At 40.1% G+C, this 25,216-nt stretch overlaps 1 protein-coding gene across 1 annotated transcript; it reads right to left on the reverse strand.

The window, feature by feature from the left end:
• Nucleotides 1–24,361, reverse strand: LOC108785187 (NXPE family member 2-like). Its single transcript, XM_018554222.1, has 5 exons — nt 24,332–24,361; nt 15,078–15,766; nt 13,530–13,594; nt 10,890–11,105; nt 1–536 (listed from the first exon to the last, which is right to left on the reverse strand). The coding sequence occupies exons 2-5, from the start codon at nt 15,758–15,760 to the stop codon at nt 1–3; spliced, it is 1,500 nt and encodes a 499-aa protein (XP_018409724.1). The 5' UTR covers nt 15,761–15,766; nt 24,332–24,361.
• Nucleotides 24,362–25,216: the final 855 nt, after the last annotated feature.

Consider the following 25,216-nt stretch of genomic DNA (forward strand, 5'->3'; position numbering starts at 1 on the left):
CTAACAAATGTAGGTCATAAGCATTTGAACTTCATTTCTAACTACTGTTTCTGGGGGGTGAACGTCATTGGAGTCAAATGCATTGGTCATATCCCATCCATTGACAAAACCAACATTGAGGTCACTGAAAATTATTTCCATTATTGAATAATGAACAGAAGCATGAAAATCACTCATGGTTTCAATGTTTTTTTTCATTGCGCTTGTATTTTCTGTCTTAATAATAACTTTGGTTTGTGGACTTCTAAGAAAGAGGCGTTCAATAGCACGTCGTATATTAAGGAGCCGTCTAATGAAGTGAAAAATGGGGTATGCTTTAAAATGTGCCCCTATAGTTAGTGCAATCACAGTACGCTGATCACCTCCAATTAGGTCAATTTCTCGTGCAATAGTGCGCTCCTCCTTCCAGGACTGATATGAGCTACCAAGAAATGGAAAGGTGTGCCTTTTCCAAGATATCATCATATTCCTTTTCATGTCCAAACTTAAAATTTGACGTGCCCAATTGTCTTCATAAAGGTGGAATTGTGTCAATGCTAAGAAAAAAAAAGTGAATTGACAGTATTCAAATTAGAAAAAATAGGTTTCCTCTGTATATCTTAAAATAACTTTTCAAAGAACCTAAACAATGACCATAAAAAAATATTACATTTTAAGTGACCTAGTTAGACTCTGAAATGCCTGCTTTTTTAAGTCGCACTGATTTTTTTACTTTCTTACCCAATCTTACAGACTGAAATCCAAATCTAAAGGTCCCCCAGAATCTTAAATAGCAATGTTTTACTTCAACACATAGGCTGCTTTGAGTTGCTATACTCAAGGTATAGCAACTCATACAAACTATTTAGAGATCTGCAGCGTTCAAGTATCAGTCATGGCTGAACAGTGGTGCAAGAGGAGCCAACAGCTAGCTAGCATGTAAATACAATGGCAGAGCATCATTGAGGCATTGAAGAGCTGTTAGACTTTAAGAAATTGGAACGGGTTGACGCCAAGGGTGGAGAATGCACCTCCTCCTGCAGCATATGAACAGAGGGGTGTCCAAGACTAGTATCTTACCCCAAAATATGCTGCCTCTCCAAAATATAATATGGATCTACAACCTTCTCATCCAGGGGCGGACTGGGCCGGGGGGCAGGGTGTCAATTGCCCCCCGGGCCTCTCTGCTGCCCGCGGCCGTCAAGGGGCCCGCCACTGGCCCCCGCTAAAAGAATCTTCCGGCCGCCGGTGCCGCGGCCCCCTCTTCCGCCACGTACAGAGTGCAGAGCCGCTACAGATGCTGCTCTGTACTCGGCGGCCGCTCGCTCCTCAAGGCTGACCTCTGAAGGCCCCAGCGGGCGGCCCTCTAAGGTGCACATGCCATGAAGAAAGGGGGTCATGAAAACAGCTGATTCGGATGACTCGGCCCCACTGGAAGTGACACAGTCGAGAAAATGTATAGGATCAAGAATAATTATAGAACACTGACTTTGACACTCTCCGGCCCCTCCCACTCTCCTCCTACAGCTCACAGCCCAGAAGCATGGACAGCCAGCGTTGGTCTACAGTGGGTGAGAGTCCCTAAGTAGCGGGCATGGAGCGGAGTAAGGCCAGAACCATGTAGGGAGCTCACTGGGAGGAGAGCACCATCCCCCAGTCAGTCACCCCTTTCATGGACTTACTAGGAGTCCTCACATCACCTGACCGTTCACACTACCGTTACATGGATGGCAAAAGTGGCAGACGGGCGGGGAGAAGGCGGGGGAAGAGGCAGAGCGGGAGGGGGGCCAAGTTGCTGCACCATGGGCCTCTGGGTTGTACTTGCCCCCTGGGCTAAAAGTTGCCAGTCAGCCCCTGTTCCCATCCCAGTTTAAAATCTTTCTTGCTAACAATCTGGTGCAGGCTCCCCATTGGGCATGCTCAGATGTAGAGGAGTGATACTAATGACGTCAATTATGTCCCAGCATGGAAAGCAAGACGAATTTTGGTGGGAAGGGCCAGACCCTCCCACCAGAAGTGATGCTGTAGTTGGGAGAGAGGACAAGCTATGTGATCTTCCTTATACAGCTAGCATTCGATCACCGGGAGTCTTGGGCATGAATTATTTTTGGAAAGTGTGCTAAAGGAGACAACCTTGTCAGCTGGCTCTTTTTATATGTTTATGACTCTAACATTAAAGAAATCCCTCTTCTCTTTTTTCTATATGAAACCATATTATGTCTTAGTTAAGACTTATTAATACTTATTTCAGTCTGACAGTATCTATTGTGTTTGGAAGTACTGGGTTAAGATATTAGATAATATACTTATATGTTTTGTTATACTGCATGGCCTTATTTTATTTTGAAGGGTAAAATTTTATTATCTAACTTTCTCTCTTTCATTAAAGCCTATTTTGCTTCCCTTTTGCTGATCATCAACTATGTAAGAATATTGTTGTCATTTTACAATGCACGGCATTATATAAATGACATCTGGGGCACTGTTTTATCTAGGCATAAGGAGATCAACATAACATCACATAAATATATTCACTTATTTTTATAGTGAATGTGCAATATATACTTTTTTGTCTTGATCATGTGGTGTCGTTGTGTTTATTATAAATGTGAGATACATATTTGTGATATAATTATAGCTATATATGTAATTTTATGTTCATTAAAATTATGTTTTGCAATAAGACTACAATTATATCTATTGTTTCAGACAAATATACAGAACAGTGAACCATTAAGCAAATATTCTCTAAATTGATTCTGTAGAAGTGGATAAAATCCATGAAACGCGTTGACCTTCTAAAGAAATTATAAATGTAATATGTTAAATCCTATAGTGGCTTAAAACACTACTGTATATTTATGTGCTTTTAATCTTTTTTAAATTTCAATATTTTCTCCCTCTCAGTCTTTCAGTCTCTCAAACAGGTTCCTTGGCTGTCAACGACCCTCTCAACCTCTCCCAGCATCCCACGGGTGTTCCACGTGTGCTTCAAGCATGCAGCAGAGTATACCTGTGGCACTGTGCTTCCTGCACACCCACCACTCCCCTGCGCTGTGGTCCTGATTCCTAATAAGTAGTGATGGGCCGAACAGGCCTGAGTTTGGTTTGAATTCGAACTTTAGAACCTCCAAAAAGTTTGAACTCGAGCTCATTGCAAGGCAATGGGGGTAGAACTTTCAAAAACAATTTGTCCCCACTAAGAGGGCTTATATGCAATTTATTGGCCATTAAAAGTGTATGAGGATCTGGGTACTACCCTGGGGGACAGGAATCAATGAAAAAAAACCTTTTTAAAAAATACAATTTTTAACCCCTTTGTGACTGACGATGTACAGTGTATGCCGCCAGCAAGTTTAAACTTGTAAAGCCAACTGTCGGCTTTACAGTAGAAGCGATTCTGGTGACTCAGCTGTCGCCAGATCGCTTCTACGGTCCCGTGAAGGGGCCGCCCCCCGACCGACACCCCCGCCGTGATTCCCGGGCTCTGTTACACCTCCTACGGGCCCGGGACCAGCTTCTTTGGTGTCGGCAGGAGCTGGGAAGGAGATGGATGAACCTCCTTTCGTCGATTCCCCTCCCCATTCTATGGGACCGGGAGCGATGCAGATTGCATCACTTCCGGTCCCTGGGCTGTCAGTGCTGGGCTCCCGAAGCCCAGCTATAAGATATTTAAGTGCGATCTGCAATTAAAGTAAAGTAAAAAAAGCAAAACAGTTTTTATAATTATAAGTGTAAACAGGTGAATCTGCGCTTCTGGAGAGGGGTGGTAGTTAGAATGAGTGAATAAATTAAATTAATTTAATAAATTAAAAATATATGTGTGAATAAATAAACCCAAAGCTGCTCTGAAAAGGGGTGAATCCTAGTAAGATCGAAAGAAAAACAAAGTGCTAAGGGTAAATGGATGTGCCAAAAAAGTGAACAATAGGTTTTCTGGCGAGGCCAGTCTAGAACCTAATGCAAAAATATATAAAATAGGACTAACTTCCTAAAAGTATATAAAACCACTTTAGCGAAAATGCAACAATTAAAACCAATAAAATTCATTCCAATGAAATATATAAACGAAAAGTGTTTAGAAACATCAAAATAGTGTCCAATGAATTAAAAAAAAAATCCACTGCTTTCAAACCTTTATTCTGGGGTATACAGGTATAGAGAGAAGCTATACCAAAGGATCAACTGTTTTTCTAGCAACCATTTGAGTGACTTTAGATCCTGTTCAATAGTGGTGTTAGTTAATTTTTCGAAGCTGAACACTTCCTCAAGGTTAATGGATCTAGTTTGAAGAAAATTATATATTTCCATAGCTGCAGATAAAAAGCTGCAGACCAATAGATGTAAAAGACATAAAAAACGCAAAAGAGAGAGAGAAGGGTTAACCATCCCCCCCTAATAGATCATGATTCTAGTTCCCAAAACAAAAGACCCCTAATACACACAACCCGTCCTAATTTACCCCTCTCACAACGATATCACCCTATAATGGAACAAGAAGAGGAAGATCAGGAATCCCCGTTTGGTACAAATGATCTAACCCCCAAAACACAGGTTTTTTCAGAACACACCCGCCACAATCCTCCCTACAAAGACATACATTTAAGGGGACATACGACTTATCCACCCCAGAGAGGGAGGCGCCCTCCCTGGACATACAGAAACCATATGGGATGGGAAGACCGTACAGAACGAAATTGGGGAGACCAAACACATATAAGGGGAAGGGGAAGGAAGGGTCCATATGGGAATCAGAGACCCCACTTCAGAAATCAAAACCCACAAGGAGGGGCTGTAGAGGGGGACAAAAATTACATAACAGGGTACAACAGAACCTGGTAACGGGTGGCATTTTCAATCTAAGTTTGGTCCCTCTTAGTGCTGATGAAGAAAGGGTCCTAAACTTGGGATTGAAATACGCCCCCGTGCACAATCTAAACAAATTCTCCACTTATGTAGACCTTCAGAAATTCATCAGAAAACTTAATATAAAAAAGTACTACTCTTCTTCATCTAACACTACCACACCTTACACTACCAACACCCAAGAGAGAAAATATATATATACTCCACTTAAAAACAATTCCATTTTTAATCCTGAAAACAATTCCAACCACTTCGTAGAAGTTTTTAAAAGCTTAGTGGAAGAGGACATTAGATCCCTAAATATCAAACACTTTAAAAATAAAGCATTTATTAGCAAAGGAATTGAATCTCGTGAGGACAGAAAAGATATTGTCATTAGGCCCGCAGATAAAGGTGGAGCGGTAGTCGTGATGAACAGAACTTATTATGAGTTGGAAATGGAAAACATCTTACAAACTAGGGATACTTATAAATTTTTAAAGAAAAATCCCACTTATGAATTTAAAAAGGAACTAACAGTTTTGATTAATAAGGGTTACAAAAGTGAACTAATAACGAAAAAAGAAAAGGAATATTTACTACCCTCAGTGAGTAAATTACCAACAATTTATTTTCTTCCTAAGATCCATAAAGACAAGGATAAAACCCCAGGAAGACCCATAATTAGCGGTATTAATTCCCTTACAGCACGACTTGGGGAATTTATTGACTATCATTTACAGCCTCTGGTAATTAAGACTGAAGCATATTTAAAAGACACTAAAGACATACTAAAAATACTCTCTAACCTTACAGAAGAGATCACTAATGATATTACATTAGCTATTGTGGATTTAGCTTCTCTCTATACCTGTATACCCCACAATAAAGGTTTGAAAGCAATTAGGTGGGCACTTTTTAAATATGGACATCTTAAGGTTAAACAATCCGACTTTATTCTGGATTGCCTCCAATTTGCCATGGAAAATTTTTTATTTTGGTATGGAAATAACTTTTATTTACAAAAGAAAGGTGTAGCCATGGGGGCTAAATTTGCCCCCAGTATGGCTAATCTATACATGGCTCAGTGGGAGGAGGAGTTTATTTTTAATACACCAATTAAATCCCTGATCCTCTGGAAACGCTATATATGATGATGTCCTGATCTTATGGAAAGGAACATCATCCTCTTTGGAATGTTTTATTAATAGTCTATTTATTATCATTCTTTTATTTATCTTTATATTTATTCATTTGACACTATTCAATTTTTATTTATTTTTTATTTGTTAGTTTCACAGCTTCACATATATATTCCTCACTTATTTATTTAATAGTATATGTTTTATCATTACATGATTTATTAAATATTGTATATATTGTTTACATATGTTATGTATACTATATATTATACGTATACCTGTTTCACGATCATCCGGTTATTAGTCTCCAGCTTAATCACACTTCATTCTAATACTGTTAGTGTTCGCTTCACATGACTTTTGTTCCAGCCTTCGCTGCACACTACAATCATCACATATCAATTATCACTTTCTGACATTGATTATCCACGCACACCCCTTACGATATAATCTGTACTCAAGTTTTATTTGAATTAATTATCTTCATAGATCAGCCCTATTGTATCCTCTCATTCTGAATTGATTGTCTATCTCCACTCATTTTATAGATCGGCCCCTATACCCCTAAATTGATATATAATTGTCTATTTATACTTTTTTCTGATTGCAACCGTATTTTAATCTTTTTATCGGTTTGATATATTTTTATCGCATTATAATCTTTACCATGAATTTATTTGATTGGATATGTTGTACTAAGTTATTATTTTTAATCATGTTCTCTGATATAAACTGTTATCTTTTGTGATACATGATTTGATCTGTTAAGTCTCTATTTATGTCTAAATTTTAATTGTTTAATGATGTGTCTGTTTTAATAATTCGTTTACGCTGCCTCCTAATTGACTCTCTTCTGATTGGGATCAATTAGCGGAGTGTATTTATACGTCACCTCCTGTCTTTTGCATCCACCCCCCTTCTGAGGAAGTCACATGACGAAACGCGTCGAGGAGGGTAGATGCTAATTTATCAGACACGAGGCTTCACGCTTGTCTCTGTGCTGTTTTTAGCTGGCCGATATTTTTTGCCTTGTAAGCCGATTTTTTGAATAAAGGTCTATGGTTTTATATATTGCGCAATGAAGGTTCTTTCTTTTTCTTTTATTCATCCCTAAAAAACTCTGCGGGACAAACGGCAAAGCACTTTTGCTATTAACTATTCCGAAAAAGATTGGACTCCTCACCCTTGAGTTATAGCCAACGGCTTAGAGGAGAAAATCAACTGTTTCAGCTGCCGGGACTCGCAGAGAACACGTCTGTGCTAAAGCCCAATCACGGTACCACTCAGTAAGAGTTTTCTATCAACTTCCCTTCGTTGAGTACCCACCCGAGAGGGGCAGTTCGGATCAATTTCAAGCACACTGTTATTTTTACACATCTGTATATTTGCACACGGAATCTACCGTTCACCTGCCACCCGAGAGGGACAGTTCGGATCAATTTGAAGTACACTGCTATTTTTGCATATTTGTATATTTGCACACGGAATCTACCGTTCACCTGGATTTTTTTTTTTTTATTCATTGGACACTATTTTGATGTTTCTAAACACTTTTCGTTTATATATTTCATTGGAATGAATTTTATTGGTTTTAATTGTTTATTGCATTTTCGCTAAAGTGGTTTAATATACTTTTAGGAAGTTAGTCCTGTTTTATATATTTTTACATTAGGTTCTAGACTGGCCTCGCCAGAAAACCTATTGTTCACTTTTTTGGCACATCCATTTACCCTTAGCGCTTTGTTTTTCTTTCGATCAGTTTTTATAATTAACATTAAATAAAATAAATCTAAAAATAATGTAAAAAAAATGTTCAAAGTCGCCCGCGAGCACGGGCTCCGCCGTGTAAACACGCGTTGAGTGCGCCTACGTATGAAAACGGCGAACGCGCTACACATGTTGGGTATCATCGCACACGCCGGGGTGAGAGCAATAATTCTAGGGCCAGTATTTTTAGGTATCTCTAAACTGATGACCTGTGGGGGCTTTTAAAGCGTTGTCTAAGGACTTTTTGGGGTTACTGACGTTTGTTGCCGTTTCACGGATGCACACAATTTTTAACCTGGGCACCTAATACCCATGGTGATGGCCCCCTAGGGACCGTCAATGACCCAAAGTGACTAGTGCCAATGTTAAGTGAATCAATGTTAGAATTTAGTTTACACAAGAATGGAGACATAAAAACTATCTCAGGAATGGAGATATACAAACTAACATTGACTCACTTAACATTGGCACAAGTCACTTTGGGTCATTGTTGGTCCCTAGGGGCCGTCATCATGGGTATTAGGGGTCATGGGCTACTATAGACTAGATGGATAGGGGTTTGATGCTTGCTTTGTGATGGGTTGGATTTGGGTAATTTTAATTTTATTTTCTTGTGGGGTGAGGTTGGGGGGGAAGGGGGGAGAGGGGAGGAGTATGGGAGAATCGAATACTATCACATATCTATGTGGGGAAGGAGTTGGAGATCTAGGATTCACACATTCACTTAATCCACATTATATCACATTATTCTAATGAGCACACTTCTGTTCATTGTTTACACAACAAATAATTAATTGTCGAAATAGCACAAAACTATGCTTTAAACTGTCACAAGCACCTTATTGTATCATTTACTAGTTAGATGCCAATTTAACTTGATATTAGGACCCCATTGTGTCTATTATGTATTATTATTTTTTATACACTATGTGTTAAATTACTACTGTTCTACAACGGATGTTTCTAATCTGGTCAAATAAGATATATTGTTATGGGGCCTTGACTCACGCATTGGGGATGCCATCCATCTCACCCAGGATTGATCTAGCGGGCTGTTCCCCTGTATATATCATTTGGGGAGGGTTTGCACTCCAGCACTTCCTCATCTCTGGTCGACATTGATCGATCCTTGAGGTTGTGCTGCTGCCGGTGCCCCGGGACTGACGGTTCGGTTGCCGCGCTGATGGGGGGAGGGCTCTGTCCCTGTCAGCGTGAGATGGGATGGCACGGTTGATCAATAGGTGCCGTTCCATTGGGCTGACGGCCCTGGGGGGTGTGACTGGGTCACTCCCAGGTATGACTGGGTCACTCCCACAATTCGGATGCACTCATAAGGGTGCAAGTGCGGACCGAGTGCCCGTCCGCAGACGTCACACGCCGACGAATTAGACGTGGGTCTGCGGTGGTAAAGATCTAGAGAAAGGGAGACTCTGGATTATAGAGAAAGGTAGAGGTTGGTCTTGGATACATGAGGAGTTTGAACGATTCACAAGGTACCCAATTGATATCTTGGAATATATTCAGTGGTTCCTATCTATCAATGGATCTGGTTATTTTCTCTTAGGATGATTTTCTGAATGGATTAACTTTATAATTTAAATTACTGATACCAATGAGGATTATCTTTGAAATGTTTTAAATATAATTTAAATATACTTAAACGGATATTGACAGAATAGGATTGTCTGGATTAATGGACGATCTGGGCTGGAAATGACTTAGATGGTTTTTGGATGGGATACATTGACTTGTGTGGATACTGGGATATAGAAGTATCAATTGTGAAGGCTAATTGTATCGAACCTCAGATTAGATATATTTACTCACTGATTTAGTAAGGTTCAGAGAAGTTGTTTCAAATTGTCTCACATTTAGGTTGTTTTGTTATGTTAGTTGCATTATCCTGTATGCACATGAAGTTACACATAGGAGAGCATTGGATTACAATTTAATTTTATAGGTCACAAAAGGACAGATGTAGATGCCTCCTCTTCCTTACCACTCCTGAGTTATCCCTGCTTCTCTTCTCCTGGCGGAGTGGAGGGACTCCCCTAGATGGGAATCTACTCGCCCTCAGAAATCTTTTACATAGTATTTATGTATTTATTTAATTATTCATTGATCTATGTCAGTTAGTGTTACGAATGGTTAATTGCTATTTTCAATTATTTAAATGCTCATTATAACATTCATATGGATTCTACAGGCCACCTCTATAAACTTCTTGAAAAAGCTACGGCGAAACGCATCGAAGAATGGAAAAGTACAGATTTTTGATTGGAACATTTAACAATATGAAATTATGTAACAATATGTTGACTGATCTAAGTAATTATATATTGACTGATCTAATGAATTATGGATGTTTGCAATCCAATTACAAATATAAATTATTGCTATTTTGCACAATATAAATCTGTACGGATTCCTAGAGGTGACATGCTGTTTATATGTATAATGTTCCTGTTTTTAGATGAGTGTGTTATGTTTTTTTTTTATACAATTTTTTGCTAATCATGAAATTACATTATTATATATGAATTTTACTATACAATAATGACTCGCGTGGCATTATGTCTAACTGCATGTCCTTGCATTGTTTATGAGTCACCTAAAAAGCCCCATTTATTTATTTTTGGTATTTATGATTGTATTCAGGGGTTGGTGTCTCGGTTAAGTGCTGATCCCAATATTTTTCCTACTGTTTCAAAGCATGGCAAAGTTATTTACAAATAAAAAAAGTTTACATTTTGCACTTTTTTTATTTTATCCAGCACAAAATAGCACGAAAGGAACTAAAATGAAAGGGAATTAAATAGAAACTTTAAGTTTACATGTGAGGCTATTTTACCTGTTATTATGTAAAGATGCTGGAAGAACTAGTAACAATAATTATTCTACAATGTATTTATGAACCCTAAGTAATCAGTAGAGACTGGGACATGGCTGTCAAAATAACAGCCTGTCCTGGTAATTTTAACTGGTACAGCAACTACAGAAGAGAGGAAGACCGAAGTGTACAAGGTAAACCTAGGACACTTAGATTAAGTATTTTTTAAGCCATACATTGCATACTCAAGGCCCACAAGGGGTTGGCCTAATTTTATTATAATAGCTCCAAAAAGGAAAAACCCTATTTTATCATTTCAAACTTACTTTTCAAATATCTCTGAAAATACAGTATCCACATTCTTATAGATGAATCACCAAACAGGTAGATGAACTTCCCTTGCATGCATTCGCCAAGTTTTTCCAAATGATCATATTTCAGCATACTGCATGCCTTCGGATACCATACGTTCTTCATGACATATCCACTGGGATATTCTAACTTCATTCCAAATGTGCATTTTTTTTTTATATCAGTAGTACCTGCGAAAATTAAAATGACAAATCGGATTTGTTGGTTTTCCACAAAATATGATTCCGATACACAAATGTTTATATAGCCAGTACGCAGACACATAGGGCCTGAATTACTAACACCAACACGCGCACATGTGAAAAAGCGTATTTACAAAGCGAACACGCGCAGCATATCACATATTTTCCCCTAGGTGGCGTGTGTTATTATATTCACGTATGCGCATGTCATATAGCATACGCTTTAACCGCCGGCCGGCCGGGAGCATCTTGGATGTAACAGGCCATGCGTATATGGCCTGTTAGCCCCAGGCAATCGCACGTGCATGTGGGAAACAACCAAAATTTAAAAACAGGCAGCGATGCCTGTTTACATACAAGCAATCAGCCGGCTATAGAGCCAGCGGTAGACATGTGCACTGCCAACAAATTCGTTTCGTTTCGTTTTAAATTCGGATTTGTGTTATTTTGTTTTTCGGGATTCGGGTGTAAAAGTCAATTCGGATTCGGAATTCGGACGAAATTCGGTAGCGTTAGTATGAAGGTTCGTTTCGTTTTCTGTTCTTATTCGTTTCTTATTCGTTTCTTATTCGTTTCGTTCGTTTGCAGCAAAAGTGACATTTGAGGGGGAAAAAATATTTTTCTCCTTCTCTAATGTCACTTTACTCCAACGAACGAAACGAATAAGAAACGAATAAGAACAGAATAACTGCTAAATTATACCCTGATTTTTCTGGTCTGAACAAGGTGCAAAAAGAAAAATGTGGTTCTCTTTCTCAGCAACTTTGATGTTTTATATGCAGCCAAGCTAGATAGTTGTATACCACCCATGTACTAAAGAGTATGCAGAATAATCAGCCACCCCCATCTCCACTCCTCACATATTTGTTATAAACAGTGTCCTCCTGTTTGTAGAAACTACTCGCACTCCCCCTTTCCATGTAGAAGTCATGCTGGTGTATCTTGTGCACTGTCCGAATTAATGTATTGCTGTTGACATGGTGGTGGTTATTTCACCGAAGTAATGTCATCTACAGTATATGTTTAAATGCAGTTAGCATTCATAAATATAGTGGCATGAAATTGCATTTTTAGTTTTTAAAAAAACATGCATCGGAACGCATCAAAAATGCATTACAAACGTGTCAAAATGGATTGCAATGCAACTGCGCATATGCAAGCATTTGTGATGTAGTTTATGGTGTGACCTAGCTCTAATAGCTGTGGTGCTAATGTGCAACCTTTTTCCATCTTTTTCTTCTTCAGTCTCTGAAAAAGACACTTACGGTATTTTCTATTTCCAGGTGCAATCTGCTTGCTCTCTTCAGAAATTCAAAGGTGTGGTGCAAATCTGTACCATTTGTCTCTTTTCAATTTAAAACTTGATTGCTCAGAAATTGCAGCCTGTCCATACAGGTTAAATAGCTATGGTGCAAAACTGTATCATTTTTCCATCTTTAGTGGATTGAAAACTTATCAAAATTAGGTCCGAACACAGGTTGTATAATTCACTCAGGTGCACCACTTCACAGTCAGGTTCAGGGCATCCCCCGAGCATGTTATTTAAAGGAAAAAAAAAAAAAAAGTGTGGGGTTCTCCCAAAAGTAATACCAGACCCTCAAGGTCTGGTAGGAATTTTAAGTAGGAACCCCACCCCCCAAAATGGGGGAAAAATGTTGGGTCCCCCCTAAAATTCCATACTAGACCCTTGATCCAAGCACAGGCCTGGCAGGGGAGGAAAGGGGGGGACAAATGAGCGCCCCACCCACCCCCTCCCTGCGCTACCAGGCCACATGCCCTTGGCACTGGGATGGTGCTTTTTCAGTGTCGCCCCTGGAAAAGCACCTTGTCCCTGTGCCGATGGGGACAAGAGCCTCTTTCCCATATGCCCTGGGCATTGGTTGTGGGGGTGCGGGCAGAGGGCTTATTCACATCAGGGTACCCCTTTAATAAAGGGGCACCCAGATGTGCCCCCCTTGTGAATGAGTAAGGGGTACCTGTACCCCTACCCTTTCACTAAGGGGTTAAATAAAATTGTAAAATAATTTTTTGAAAAAAATCCTCTATTTGAAAAAAAAAAAGCAAAAGACATGTTTTTGACAAACCTTTTATTAAAACAAAAAAAACATGGATCCACCGATGTGATCCTAGGGTCAATCACAACATCCAGCGTTGTCCACGTCCATGATTGGACTTTGCCCAATCATGACTTACAGAGTACTGGGTCAGGTGCAAGGTTTTAGCCAATCAGGGCTCACAAGGCACAGTGCATTGCAGGGCCCGTGGACGGGCGAAAAAGCCCGCAAAATGCCCTGACAGTTCATGTGTTCACAGAACACACAAACTGCCAATGTTCGAGACGAAATCACGTTCGGCTCGAACATCGAGACCATCACTAATCGTAGCAAAACATGTTGCAATAGAAAAACGTACTGTTGTTGCAGGATAACACATTGATAGCGTCAAAGTCTTTTGGAATTTTCACTCTGATGTTAGACCTTGGAATCAACATTAAAAGTAAATGTTAGATCAATTAATCACAACATAATTAAAACGTTTTATTTTAATTTATATTCCATATTTAAAAAAAAATATTTTTTTAGATAATATGAGATCACTCGTCTTCTGGGACACCAAATTCTGACCAATGTTTCATTTTTTTCAGAATACTACTTTTAATAATAATGAAAATAAACACACAAAATTAGGGTTGAACTCTTGCCTTTTTCTTATACAATTGTCCTCTCCTGTGTTAAAACTCATTACTCTCAATTCTATGAAAACTTGCATTTCTTCAATAAAACCCTTTGAAGCTGCAACACCTATCTTGAGCCTGCTTCCATTTCCTTCCTGAACGACTTCAGTAATCCTCCATCCTTTCTCCTTATCTGTACTGCTGTTGGCCCACCTCTCACAGCTATCAGCTTTCTCTGCTGTCCATCATTTTTGCTCTTTATCATGTGTGGTTGTGATCTTTAGAGCTAACATCAATCATTGTACTACTGCTCACGTCCAGTATATGAAAGAACATGTCCCCAGCATCCCTTTAGATGTATATGCTCCTCCCTGCTGGTCCATGAGTGGTGCAGATCTACTGACCAATTAGAGTGTAATCAAGCAACTGGCCATCAGATTGCACAGTTAAATTCTGCACCACCTACATCAATAAAATGATCACTCGTTGAAGATTTTACTTTGGTGTGCTGGTGATATACTTTACTATTTGGATATAAAGTGGTGCCATCTACTATCACTGCAGCACCCACTTAAAAAATTGGCCATAGGGGACACTTTAAACGCTTTTACTGCTCATCAGTTTAATGTTATCAGTGATTAATTGCCCTAAAATGATTGCTCTCACTGCGACGTTCGTGATGATATGTAACATGTGCGTCACAATATTCGCAATCGTCATTTTTACATGTAGACGCACCTAACGTATGTTTGTGTGTGTATGTGGAGGGCAGGCAACTTAAATCTTTTTTAGTTTTTTTTTAAGCTTCTTTAAAAAAAAAATTATTACACTTTTTTTTTTTACACCTAACTTTATTGCTATCACATGGGGGGCTAAGAATCCCCATATGTGATAGCCAGTTTACACGACAGGTCCTTTTTATGGATATATCAGGGGTCCCAAGGACACCCTGCTGTCACCTAGGGACCACCAGAGAAGCTGACGAAGCAGAGAACTGATTCACCAGCCTCTCCCCAGCTTCTGAAGATATATATATATACTTTGTTCTCTTTACGTTTTAGCCCAGATGGAGGTGGTCTTCTATACAGTCTCCAAAGTGCATTGGGTAATATTCTCTTAAAGAATCTTTTATTGTGACAAAAAAATTATCCAGGGCTTTACATTTTCTTTCTTGCATTCTTTACAAGCAATAAATACTTGACAGGGGTTCTAATCCTTCCCTACGCTATCCAATAATAAAAACAATATGCTGAACATAAACTAGTATGAATGCATCATTTACTTACGTGTTAAATAAACTATACTCGAACTCCGTGAAAAGTGTCTTCTGCTTCATCCAGCCCTTTACATCAGTAAGCGATTCACAGCTAAAATTCTGAGGTTTGGCACAGTAAAAATATTCTTCATCTCGCTCGTCTTTATATTCACAAAGCTCTTGCGTTTTCATGCGTTCAAATCCACATTCTACCTCTTGTACTTCTTGATGTTTGGTATATTTACCCATATGGTCTACATATCCATGCCATTTGTTTCTGAAGTTCCAAAGAGCTGATGATCCTTCACTAGGATGCATTAGAAATATAGAGATATTTACTTTACCTTCCCAGAACAAAGTAAAATGGACATGATAAGTCCCATTATAAAAGTCCTCAATTTTACCAGAAGATGCTGCTCCAAGCTCTGATGTAAACATTCTTGCTCTTAAAAAGTCCCCTCCATATGTCTTCTGATTTCCCTGGTAGTCAAACATTTCAACTCGTACTATTAAATGATCTCCAACACAATAGCTGCTCTTTGGATTTCTTAGGAAAACATTGCTGTCTTTAGCACTGGTTGCTTTTGCTTTGATTGTAATATTATTTTTAGGGATTGTCTGATCTATTCGATTTAAAATGTTTTTTATTTCCAGTTGAAGTTTTGATGTCTGTGCCACTGTCCCATCTGATAATATATAAGAGGCATCTTGCATCCAACACTTTAACGAAATAGAAGAAAAATATTATACTCACGCAAGAAAATCTCGAGCCAATAAGTGTATTTTCTTTAGCAAGCGAGCAGTGGTGATTCTAGATAAATCACTAACCTTAAAGCTTTACAAAATCAAAAGTGCTGTCCTACAATTCAAATGCCAAAGATTGATAAGTACATATAAGAGATTTTTTTCCAATGTAAACAATATGTGACACAGTAACCAGTGGATTACGACAATGATGCCAGGTATCCAAAAAGCATATACTACATACCAGTGACGTGTCGTGTCTTTCTGTGCTGGGTGAGGCATCCATCAGCCTGTCGAAAGCTCCGGCCCATCCCACCAAAGCTCCGCCCCATCCCACTGAAGCTCCACCCCAGCTCAGAAAGCTAACTGTGTGGGGAGGAGGAAGGGAGGAGACTGGTGAATCACTGCTGAGGCATTGAGATCTACGTCCTCACTTTTTTAAATCTTTTTTTTTGATTGGAAAGCTTGGACCAATGATGGCGCTTTGCCATTGGTTCAAGCCATCCGCAGAGTTTATGCCTCTAACACAGAGTAGAGGCTGTGAAAGCTCTTGCCTCACCAGTTAGGTTACACAAGCAGTGGGGAATCCCGCTGCTGTGTAACCTAACTACCTGTCAAAATCTTGATTCAGCGCTACCTGTGAAAAGCGGGGAGGCTTTCCCTGCTGTGTAACCTGTAAAAAGTTGCTCTGATTGGAGAAAAAGCTGTCAGTTTCAGACTTGAAGCTGACACCTTTTTTCTTCCTAATACTAGTCTCACCTGCTCCCTCTGACTGCACGTCCCTGCTACATACAACCACTATGAAGCAGTCTCAAGGAAGTCTAATTATGTGCAAGCCCTTCTTAAGAGACATTGATGTACTGTATGCAATTGTCTTTGCCAGCATACATGGAAAACAGGATTATGTGCAATGTATTTGCAAGTAGTGTGTCCACCACCAGATAACCAGACACCTCATGTATCCCAAATCTACTGCAGCTCACCATATGGACAAACCCACATGCAGAGTTTGAGAACGCTTTTCTGCCTTTGATGAGGTGAGGATCTACCTTCCGTGGAGTCCACTTATCCAGAGCTCTTCCCTTTTTTTGTTATTACAACAGTGTCCTCCTAGCACAACATTAATATGTTGTGATTGCTCAAAAATACAAGGGGATGAATACCATAATGCTCACTGTCTTTTATAAAAGATGTCTTTATTAAACAGCTACTCACATGAAGCAGTAAAAGCTGACTGAATAACAAAGAATGGAACCCAAGGCTGGAAGCAGCTAAAAGTCCAGTCTTGCAAACCTCGGCAGTACTAGGAAGCTCTTCCTACCTCTCTGCATCACCAGCTCCACCCAGTGGTGACTGCCGAGGTTGACAGAACCCCGGACTTTTAGCTGCTTTTATCCCTGGGTTGCAGTCTTTGTGGCCTATTCACTAAGCTGCCGTAGGCAGCCGAGTGCATGACCGTCCTGAAGTGAAGTGAGCCGAACGCTGCTCGGCTATTCACTTCAGGCTGGTATGGCTGATTTCAGCTGTATATCGGCTGAAATCAGCCGTACATCGGGTGGCTTCGGGTTGACCCGAAGTGCAGAAGGAGTTCGACTCAGCCGATCCAACATCTGGATCGGCTAAGCCGAACCTCCGGCAGGCTACTCGCTGCTGTTCGGTCTATTCTTATAGATGCCGAACAGCAGTGCGTGAATAGCCGAATGCCGCAGAGCATAAAGTATAAAAAATAAATAGAAAACGATTGTGCGGAGCTAGCAGTGACAGCTAGCTCCGCCCAACTGTTTTCTATTGTCCGGGGGTTCTGCTGCCGTCAAAAAAAAAAAACTCGCTCCGGGAGTCTCCCATTCCCGGCCGCCAAGGAGAGAAACACTGCTTTTTCTTTTTCAGAATATTAAAAAAAAAGATTGTTGCCCGTAGGAATTCATTGCTAGATTCCTATTGGCTATTTCAAAACTAGCATTGTACCCACCCTCTGCTGCTGTCAATCAGGTGGACCAGATGGAGAACTGCAGCAGAGGGCTTTCTTATTTGAGAAGGAGGCATTTATCCCTACCCTCTAGGTGTGGACTTGCCACCAGTTATCCACCCATGATCATATAGATTTCTAAATGCCAATAGACTAATTTGTAGATTAATCACTTGTGGGGTACTGTATGGAATGATTTTGCAAAATCCAGATAGACCACATCTACTGCGATTCCTCTATCCACATTAGTACTCACTTCCTCAGAGAATGTTAGTAGATATGTCTGGCAAAAATGCCCATTCATAAATCCAATTATGGCCTATACTTATGATATCGTTAGCACATGTAAAGTTTTGTATATAGTCCCTAACCATTCCCTCAAAAACGTTGCATATTATTGAAGTAAGGCTGCCTGGCCTGTTGTTATCCAATAAACATCTTAAACCCCTCTTGAAAATTGGCATTACATATCTAATCATCTGGAACCTCTCCTGTCCTTAAATAATCCTTAAAGATTAGGAATATTGGCCTGGCAATCACATGACTCAGTTCTTTTAGGACTCATGAATATATGCCATCTGCTCCCAGAGATTTACTAGTGTTTTGCTTTCCTAGTCTCGTCTGCACCTTTAATAGAATAATTTTTATTTTGTTTATTAAATCTTTCTTTTTCATCTGTGATGAATTTTGTATTATTAGAATATAGTATTATCTCTCTTTGTCTTCTCTCTCTTCCTTGCTTGAATGCACTGCATTATTTTTTATTTATTTATTTTTTTTTTTTTACTGTTGGGGGGCCTTTGGGAAAATATTAGGGGGTCTAAACAGAAATAGAATAAAACAAATTATTTTAAAATACAAAATAGAAATTGAGGACACAAAGTCCTCAATCTCTTTCTCTGCAGCCTCTGTTCTAAATTAATGGAAAGCACAGAGGCTTCCCATTCATTCAGAAACTATTTACTATCATCCAGTTTCTGAATGGGGAGGAGCCTCTGTACAGAGTTCTACTCCCCATTGAGAAACTCAGAAGGAGTTCGACTCAGCCGATCCAACATCTGGATTGGCTGATTCTTACTCTGTACTCTTTGTTCTTACTCTTTGCCAGAATTATAGGCCTATATCTCTTATTAATGTAGATTTAAAAATATATGTAAAAATTATCGTACACCGATAGGAGCCTTTATTCCATCAATTATTCAAATTATTCTGTCCCTGGCAGAGAAGCTAGGGATAACACTATTAAGACGCTGACCCTTATGAGATATGCCAAAGGTATTGGATTTCCTTTATGTATTCTTTCGGTGGATGCCGAAAAGGCGTTCAACCGGCTGAGTTGGGACTTTTTATCCCATACTTTGTTACAGGTAGGTACACCTAGAATGGTAGTAGATAAAATGATGGCTTTATATACAAAACCTACTGCAAGAGTTAGGGTAAATGGCTTTCTTTTGCCTACTATTAGTATTTGGAATGGTACCAGGCAGGGGTGCCCCTTGTCCCCAATACTGTATGTCCCAGCTATGCAACATTTGGCTGAAGCAATTTGTAGAAATCTATCTATTAAGGGGGTATTTGCACTAAGGAGCAATATAAAATTGGCCTATATGCGGATGATGTCCTATTATATATATCAAATCCAAGGGTGAGTTTCCCATCTCTGCTGGAGGAAATCCATAAATTTGAGCTGGTTAGCAACTTTAAAGTTAACCTTAAAAGAAGACAGAGGCGCTGAATGTATCATTGCTTGAAGAGAAAGTCTCCCATCTGATTGTCAATTTTCCATTTAAATGGCAATCTTCTGCTATAAAATATTTAGGAATATCTCTTTCTAAAGATTTGACCGGGCTGTACAGCCTTAATTATATACCCCTTTTACAATCTTCTATTGCGCGCATGAAGAGGTGGGCATCTTACCAACATTCTTGGGTAGTTAGGGTAGCAGTTTATAAAATGGATATACTTCCCCGGTTTTTATATCTTTTTCAAACTTTTCCTATTGATGTACCTGCCTCCTTTTTTTATCAGAACCGCTCGGCATTGCTGCAATATATATGGGCAGGACACCCTCCCAGATTAGCATATCATATTCTTATAAGAAGGAAAGAGATGGGTGGACTGGACCTTCCAGATTTGGGGACATTATTATTATTCTACGTTATTGTCTCATATACTTGATTAAAAGTTTAATGATATTCATATACTATAGGTCAGTTTGGAGAAGGAGATTTCTCGTATCCTTCTATTTTTCATACCATAGATAAAGCCTGAGTTTTGACCTCCTAATCAGGCTCTTTCTTTTTGCATGCCTTCTCTTCTGAAAGTGTGGGATTATCTGCTGAAGGATATTCAGAGTTCAACTAATGTGGGACCTTTGACCCCTATAATGGGGAATCCATTATTTAAACTGGGAGATTCAATTAGACAATTTCTTCAATGGTCCCAATGCTCACCTTCACCAAAAATGGATGCTCTTACACCAACATATTTTCAACTTAGAGCCTTGTATGATAAATTACAGAAGAAAGCCCCGTTACATAGACCACTTACCTGGTTTGAAACTCTTTGCTGTCAGAAGGAGGGACCAACCCATGTGATCTCTATACTTTATTGTAATATATTGAATGTACGATCTTCTTTAAGGCCTTATTTTATTTCAGCATGAGAAAAAGATCTCTAAATCTTTTTGACAGATAAGGAGGTGCAAAAATCCTTTATACCAACTCATAAAATATCTATTACCTCTTCGTACCAAGAGAAGGGATATAAGATCTTATCTCGTTGGTATAGATGCCTGACCCTTCTACACAGAATCGTCCCCTTAAAACGATCTTCTTAGATTAGATTTTCGATTATGCAGCGCCAACACAGAAAAATATACTATATAATGTGAACAAATACTAGTGACTGTACAATGTAAAGTGCATCGTGATAAATAAATGGATATGAAGGCTGCAGCAAAAAAAGACCACACAGGTCAAAGCATAAAAATGTTTCGATTATGCAGCGCCAACACAATGGTAAATTAGTGATTAATTATATAACGTGAACAAACACCATTAATTATATAGTGTGAATAAGTGTTATTCAGTGAAACGAAATCAAATACATGTGAAACTGTGTCCACTTTTGAAAAAATTGAAAAAAATTAAATTGAAAAAAATAAAATACAGAGTGAAAAAGTCCAACGAGTGTTGTGTATTTCTTTTTTTCTTTTTTTCAAACACGTGAATAACAATAAAGTGTTCCAAGCATGAGCAGGTTGTGAATTCAGGAAACAGTTCCGTGCTGTTTGTTTGGGGATGCCGGCAAATGCCGTGTAAATCCCCTCAGGGTATATACTCACCACAATGTAGTGGCTGTGGTAAGCAGCCTGAATAGCTTTTAGAGAAATGAATTCTCCTGAAGTTGTGGTGTCCCCGCTGCAACTCTCGTCGGTCTCTGACCGGTAAATGGTTTATCTTCGGGATCATACAAGAAAAAGACCTCTCATAGTGTAGAAGTGTCAAAAGGATTTTATTCGAATCAAATAGGACTACAAAATCCTGTATCTGGTGTAGCATGAGGTTAGGCCCGCCCCGACGCGTTTCGTCTTATCGACCTCATTGATATTTACCGATCCTCCGTGTGCAGCACAAACACTGGAGTGATCGTCTGATCACTCAGGTGTTTCTAAATAACTGAGGACACATAGTACTATGTGTCCCCAGTTATGAATGAACATGAGGTGATTTACATCACTTCCTGTTCATTCATGAATTTCTCAATGGGGAGAAGCACTCACTACAGAGGCTTTTCCCCATTGAGAATCTGCTTGATAGTAAATATCTTACTATCAGCCCATCTGAATGGATGGGAAGCCTCTGTACTGAGTGCTTCCCATTCACTGTGCTGAGGCTGCAGAAAAAGACAGTCAGGACTCTGTGTCCTGAATGTATTTTTCTAATTCAAAAGGGAAATGTCAGGGGTCTGTTTAGACCCCTGATATTTCCCCCGACAACCCCCCCCCCCCACAGTAAAATAATAATAATAAATAATTAAAAAATAAATGTGTAAATAAAATAAAGCACAAACCCTTCCCCACACACACATAACATACATGTGCACCATATTGTGGTGTACGCCAGGCACATGCGCTGCAGTGCATTGTTGGAACGCATCGCAGTGCATGATTTTTTTCTATCGGAAAATAAACTGTGGCAGCGCATGGCAAAGCTTTGTGACGCATTGCCGTGCATTGTGATACCTTGTGTTGTAATTAAATATACGCCTGTATTATTTTATCACAACACCAACACAGCGCAAAAACCATTTATAACATACATCGCTTATTTACAGTTTAGTGTACCTTAATTTTTTTTATAATCCCCCTTTCCTCAGCCTCTCATTGGTGTAGCAGTATTATAGTAAAGTGTTAGGCCTCATTCAGGCGCCATTCAGGCGCCTGTTTTTAGTCACGTTTCAGCGCTGAAACGCAATTAAAAACACTCAAAAATGGGGGCGAATACAAAAATGCAGAATACCACCAGCTATACAGGACTACAAATTCCAGCACTGGCGGAACTACCAGGGAAGCAGGGGTCTTCGACCGGGCCTTGGCGTTCCGCCTGTTGGGGGGGGACAGATGGGAAGAAGAGCCCCCCACCCCCGAGATAGTGCGGTTCCTTCCCCGCCGCTCTGCCACCCGCAGCATGTACGGGCGGCTGTGCGGTGGTGCTGGAGAGGCTGTCACTAGTCCAGCAGAATGTACTGCAGGCACCGCCAGGCAGCACATTCTTCTGTGTGAGGACCCTCTCTTCTTAGCCCCGCCACCTGGCCGGCGAGACACAGAAGAGGGTCCTGCATGAATGTCAGGTAAGTCTGGACCGGGAAGGGGGAGGGGGGTGCTGGTGGTATTCAGGATCCCCCTGATTTTTATTATAATGTATTGCTGGGACTTTTAGTCCTGCATAGCTGGTGGTATTCTGCATTGCTGTGTAATCATTATAGAGCAATGCAGAATATCACCAACTATGAATGACTACAAGTCCCAGCAATGCATTATATTTTTAAGTAGGTATGCACCAGTCGGTGCCAATACTGGGTATTTTCACTCATACTCGTGAAAATGCCCCGATACTAAACGCAGATACCGGTGTTCTGTCGAGAACGCCAACGTAATCGAACTTGTCGACCTCAGCCTCTGCGCTTGTTCACAGACCAGTAGGATTGAGGAAACCGGGATCGGTCTGTGTGAAAACACAGATACTGGGTCGGCGTGCTCGACAGAACACCGGCACTAAATTTTTAAACTGAAGCGGCTGCCTGAGGTCCCACGCTTGCTGGGGACCTTGGCAGCCTTCCTGTTAACCACACAGTTTCATGACGGCTGGGGGTTAGGAGGGCTCTTCATAGTGTCTTGCCCTGAAGGTTCTAGTTACGCCACTGAATTCCAGCAATACATTATACAAAGCTGCAGCGGCAGATCCAGGGATATCTGGATCCGCCACTTACACTGTGGCAGATGAGGTTTAATGTCGATAAATGCAAAGTAATGCACTTTGGAATTAAAAATAAACAAATGGGTTATACAATTATGGGTATGCCGCTGGGGAAGTCAGAAATGGAGAAGGATTTGGGGGTCATTGTAGACCACAAACATGGCGCCGGCCCTGTCCAGCGTTACGTGGACGAGCAGTGGCGCCGACCCCGGCAGTCCCACGTCATTCAGGTCCGCCTCCCTCTTCGGCTTAAGCCGTAGCCCAGCACTTGTCTGGCATTCCAGCAATCAATCCGGACGCCAGACACTGCCTGCAAGTCTGTGTGCACCTCCTCCAGAACCGTACCTCTCCCCAATAATAACGGTGCGACGGTAGGGGGACCTGGCGGTGCGGGTGTAGGGGGACCGGGTGTAGGGGGCCCCGCAATTTCTGATGGCTGCCCTGTTTGTGATGCACATTATAAAGGCACAGTATGAAAGATGGAAGTGGGAACCTGCATTGTCGGCGGTTACCATGGCCCCCTTCTTCCTGTCTGGGCCCCCCAAGTGGTGGAATGCTAGGACCCAGTCGTAGCTGCAACTATGTGAACTTGGTAGTTCTGCCACTGTATAGAGCAGTGCTTCTTAAAGTGTGGGTCGCGACCCCATATGGGGTCCCGCAAGTGAACAGGGGGAGTCGCGATGAGAGAGAGAGAGAACACGCAAACACACTGGAGCAGACAAAATCTGGAGCAGCTGTGCATGGCAAGCAATCAGCATACATCTTTCATTTTCAAAGCTTAACTGAAGTGGGAAGCTGATTGGTTGTCATGCACAGCTGCTCCAGATTTTTTTTTCACTTTTGCAAGCTGCAGTGCAACATGTGTAAATTTGCAGTCTAGTTTGAAATGAACCTAAAATGTCCCATATATAGTACAGTACTCTTGAATCGAGGGACCTTTATGCTACCGGTTTCATTGGACATGAAGAGAAATCATGAACACAGTGTATGCACCAATGTACATAAAAAAAAGAGGACCAAGCTTATAAATAAACATCATTACATATGTTTTTGAAAAGTTATTAGACAAAATTATTACTTATATCATAATGTTACCTTATTCAGTTTTTTATAATAAATTATGCTTGATAGAAGACAAAACACAGCAACCACCTTCAGAAGACATTTATATGTTAGTAGCGAATTCATTCTACCCATTGGAGACAGGAAAAAGAAACATTAGCTTGCTCAAAAGTAATATATCAAGACAGTAAAGACACAACACTTACTATGCTGCTGGTTTCAACGTTCTGAAGAGTGTATACTCTTATGTTCAGTGTGACATTAAAGTTGCAAAGCAAGCTTCACTACTTTTATTTATAAAAGAGGATGTGTACATAATAATATACCTAAGCTTGCAGCTTATTAACAGTCACTTCACAAAGCAAACAGTATTACTTGTGGTTTGCTGTGAATAAGAACACTGATTTTAAAGCATTACTCTGGGCAAATCAAATCTTAACCATTGCAGTGGGGCTATTCCCCTCCCTTTTAGCTCCCTAGACAAAACGGGCCCCTCTGCAGGGGCTAAGATTTGATTTGCCTAGAGTTCAACTTTAAGGGCTACCTGGGCTGCTTTTAATTTTGTGGACGCGTTACAATGTACATTTTAAGCCTAGAGATTACATAAAACCCTGGCTATTTTGTAAAGTAAAAGTATAATACATAAAAGCACAGCATATTATCACATTATGGCAGACTTATAACAACAACTAGTTGCGCTTGGAGTTGATTATTCTAAAAATTAAATATATATTCTATAATGCTAGCTGCAACAATAAGGTGAAAACCCGTGAATATCAAATGCCAATAGTTGCGCTAGGTGAATTTAAATCAGGGAGAACCAGCTGTAATTCTCCTCCATTTACTGTGAAAAAAATTGGTGAATAAATTTTGAATGGGTGAACTGGTGAATTAATAAATGTTTGTTCTGTGGTCTCT

Source organism: Nanorana parkeri, unplaced genomic scaffold (assembly GCF_000935625.1).
Source record: "Nanorana parkeri isolate BGI_ZX_2015 unplaced genomic scaffold, ASM93562v1 scaffold147, whole genome shotgun sequence".
NCBI classification, from domain to species: domain Eukaryota; kingdom Metazoa; phylum Chordata; class Amphibia; order Anura; family Dicroglossidae; genus Nanorana; species Nanorana parkeri.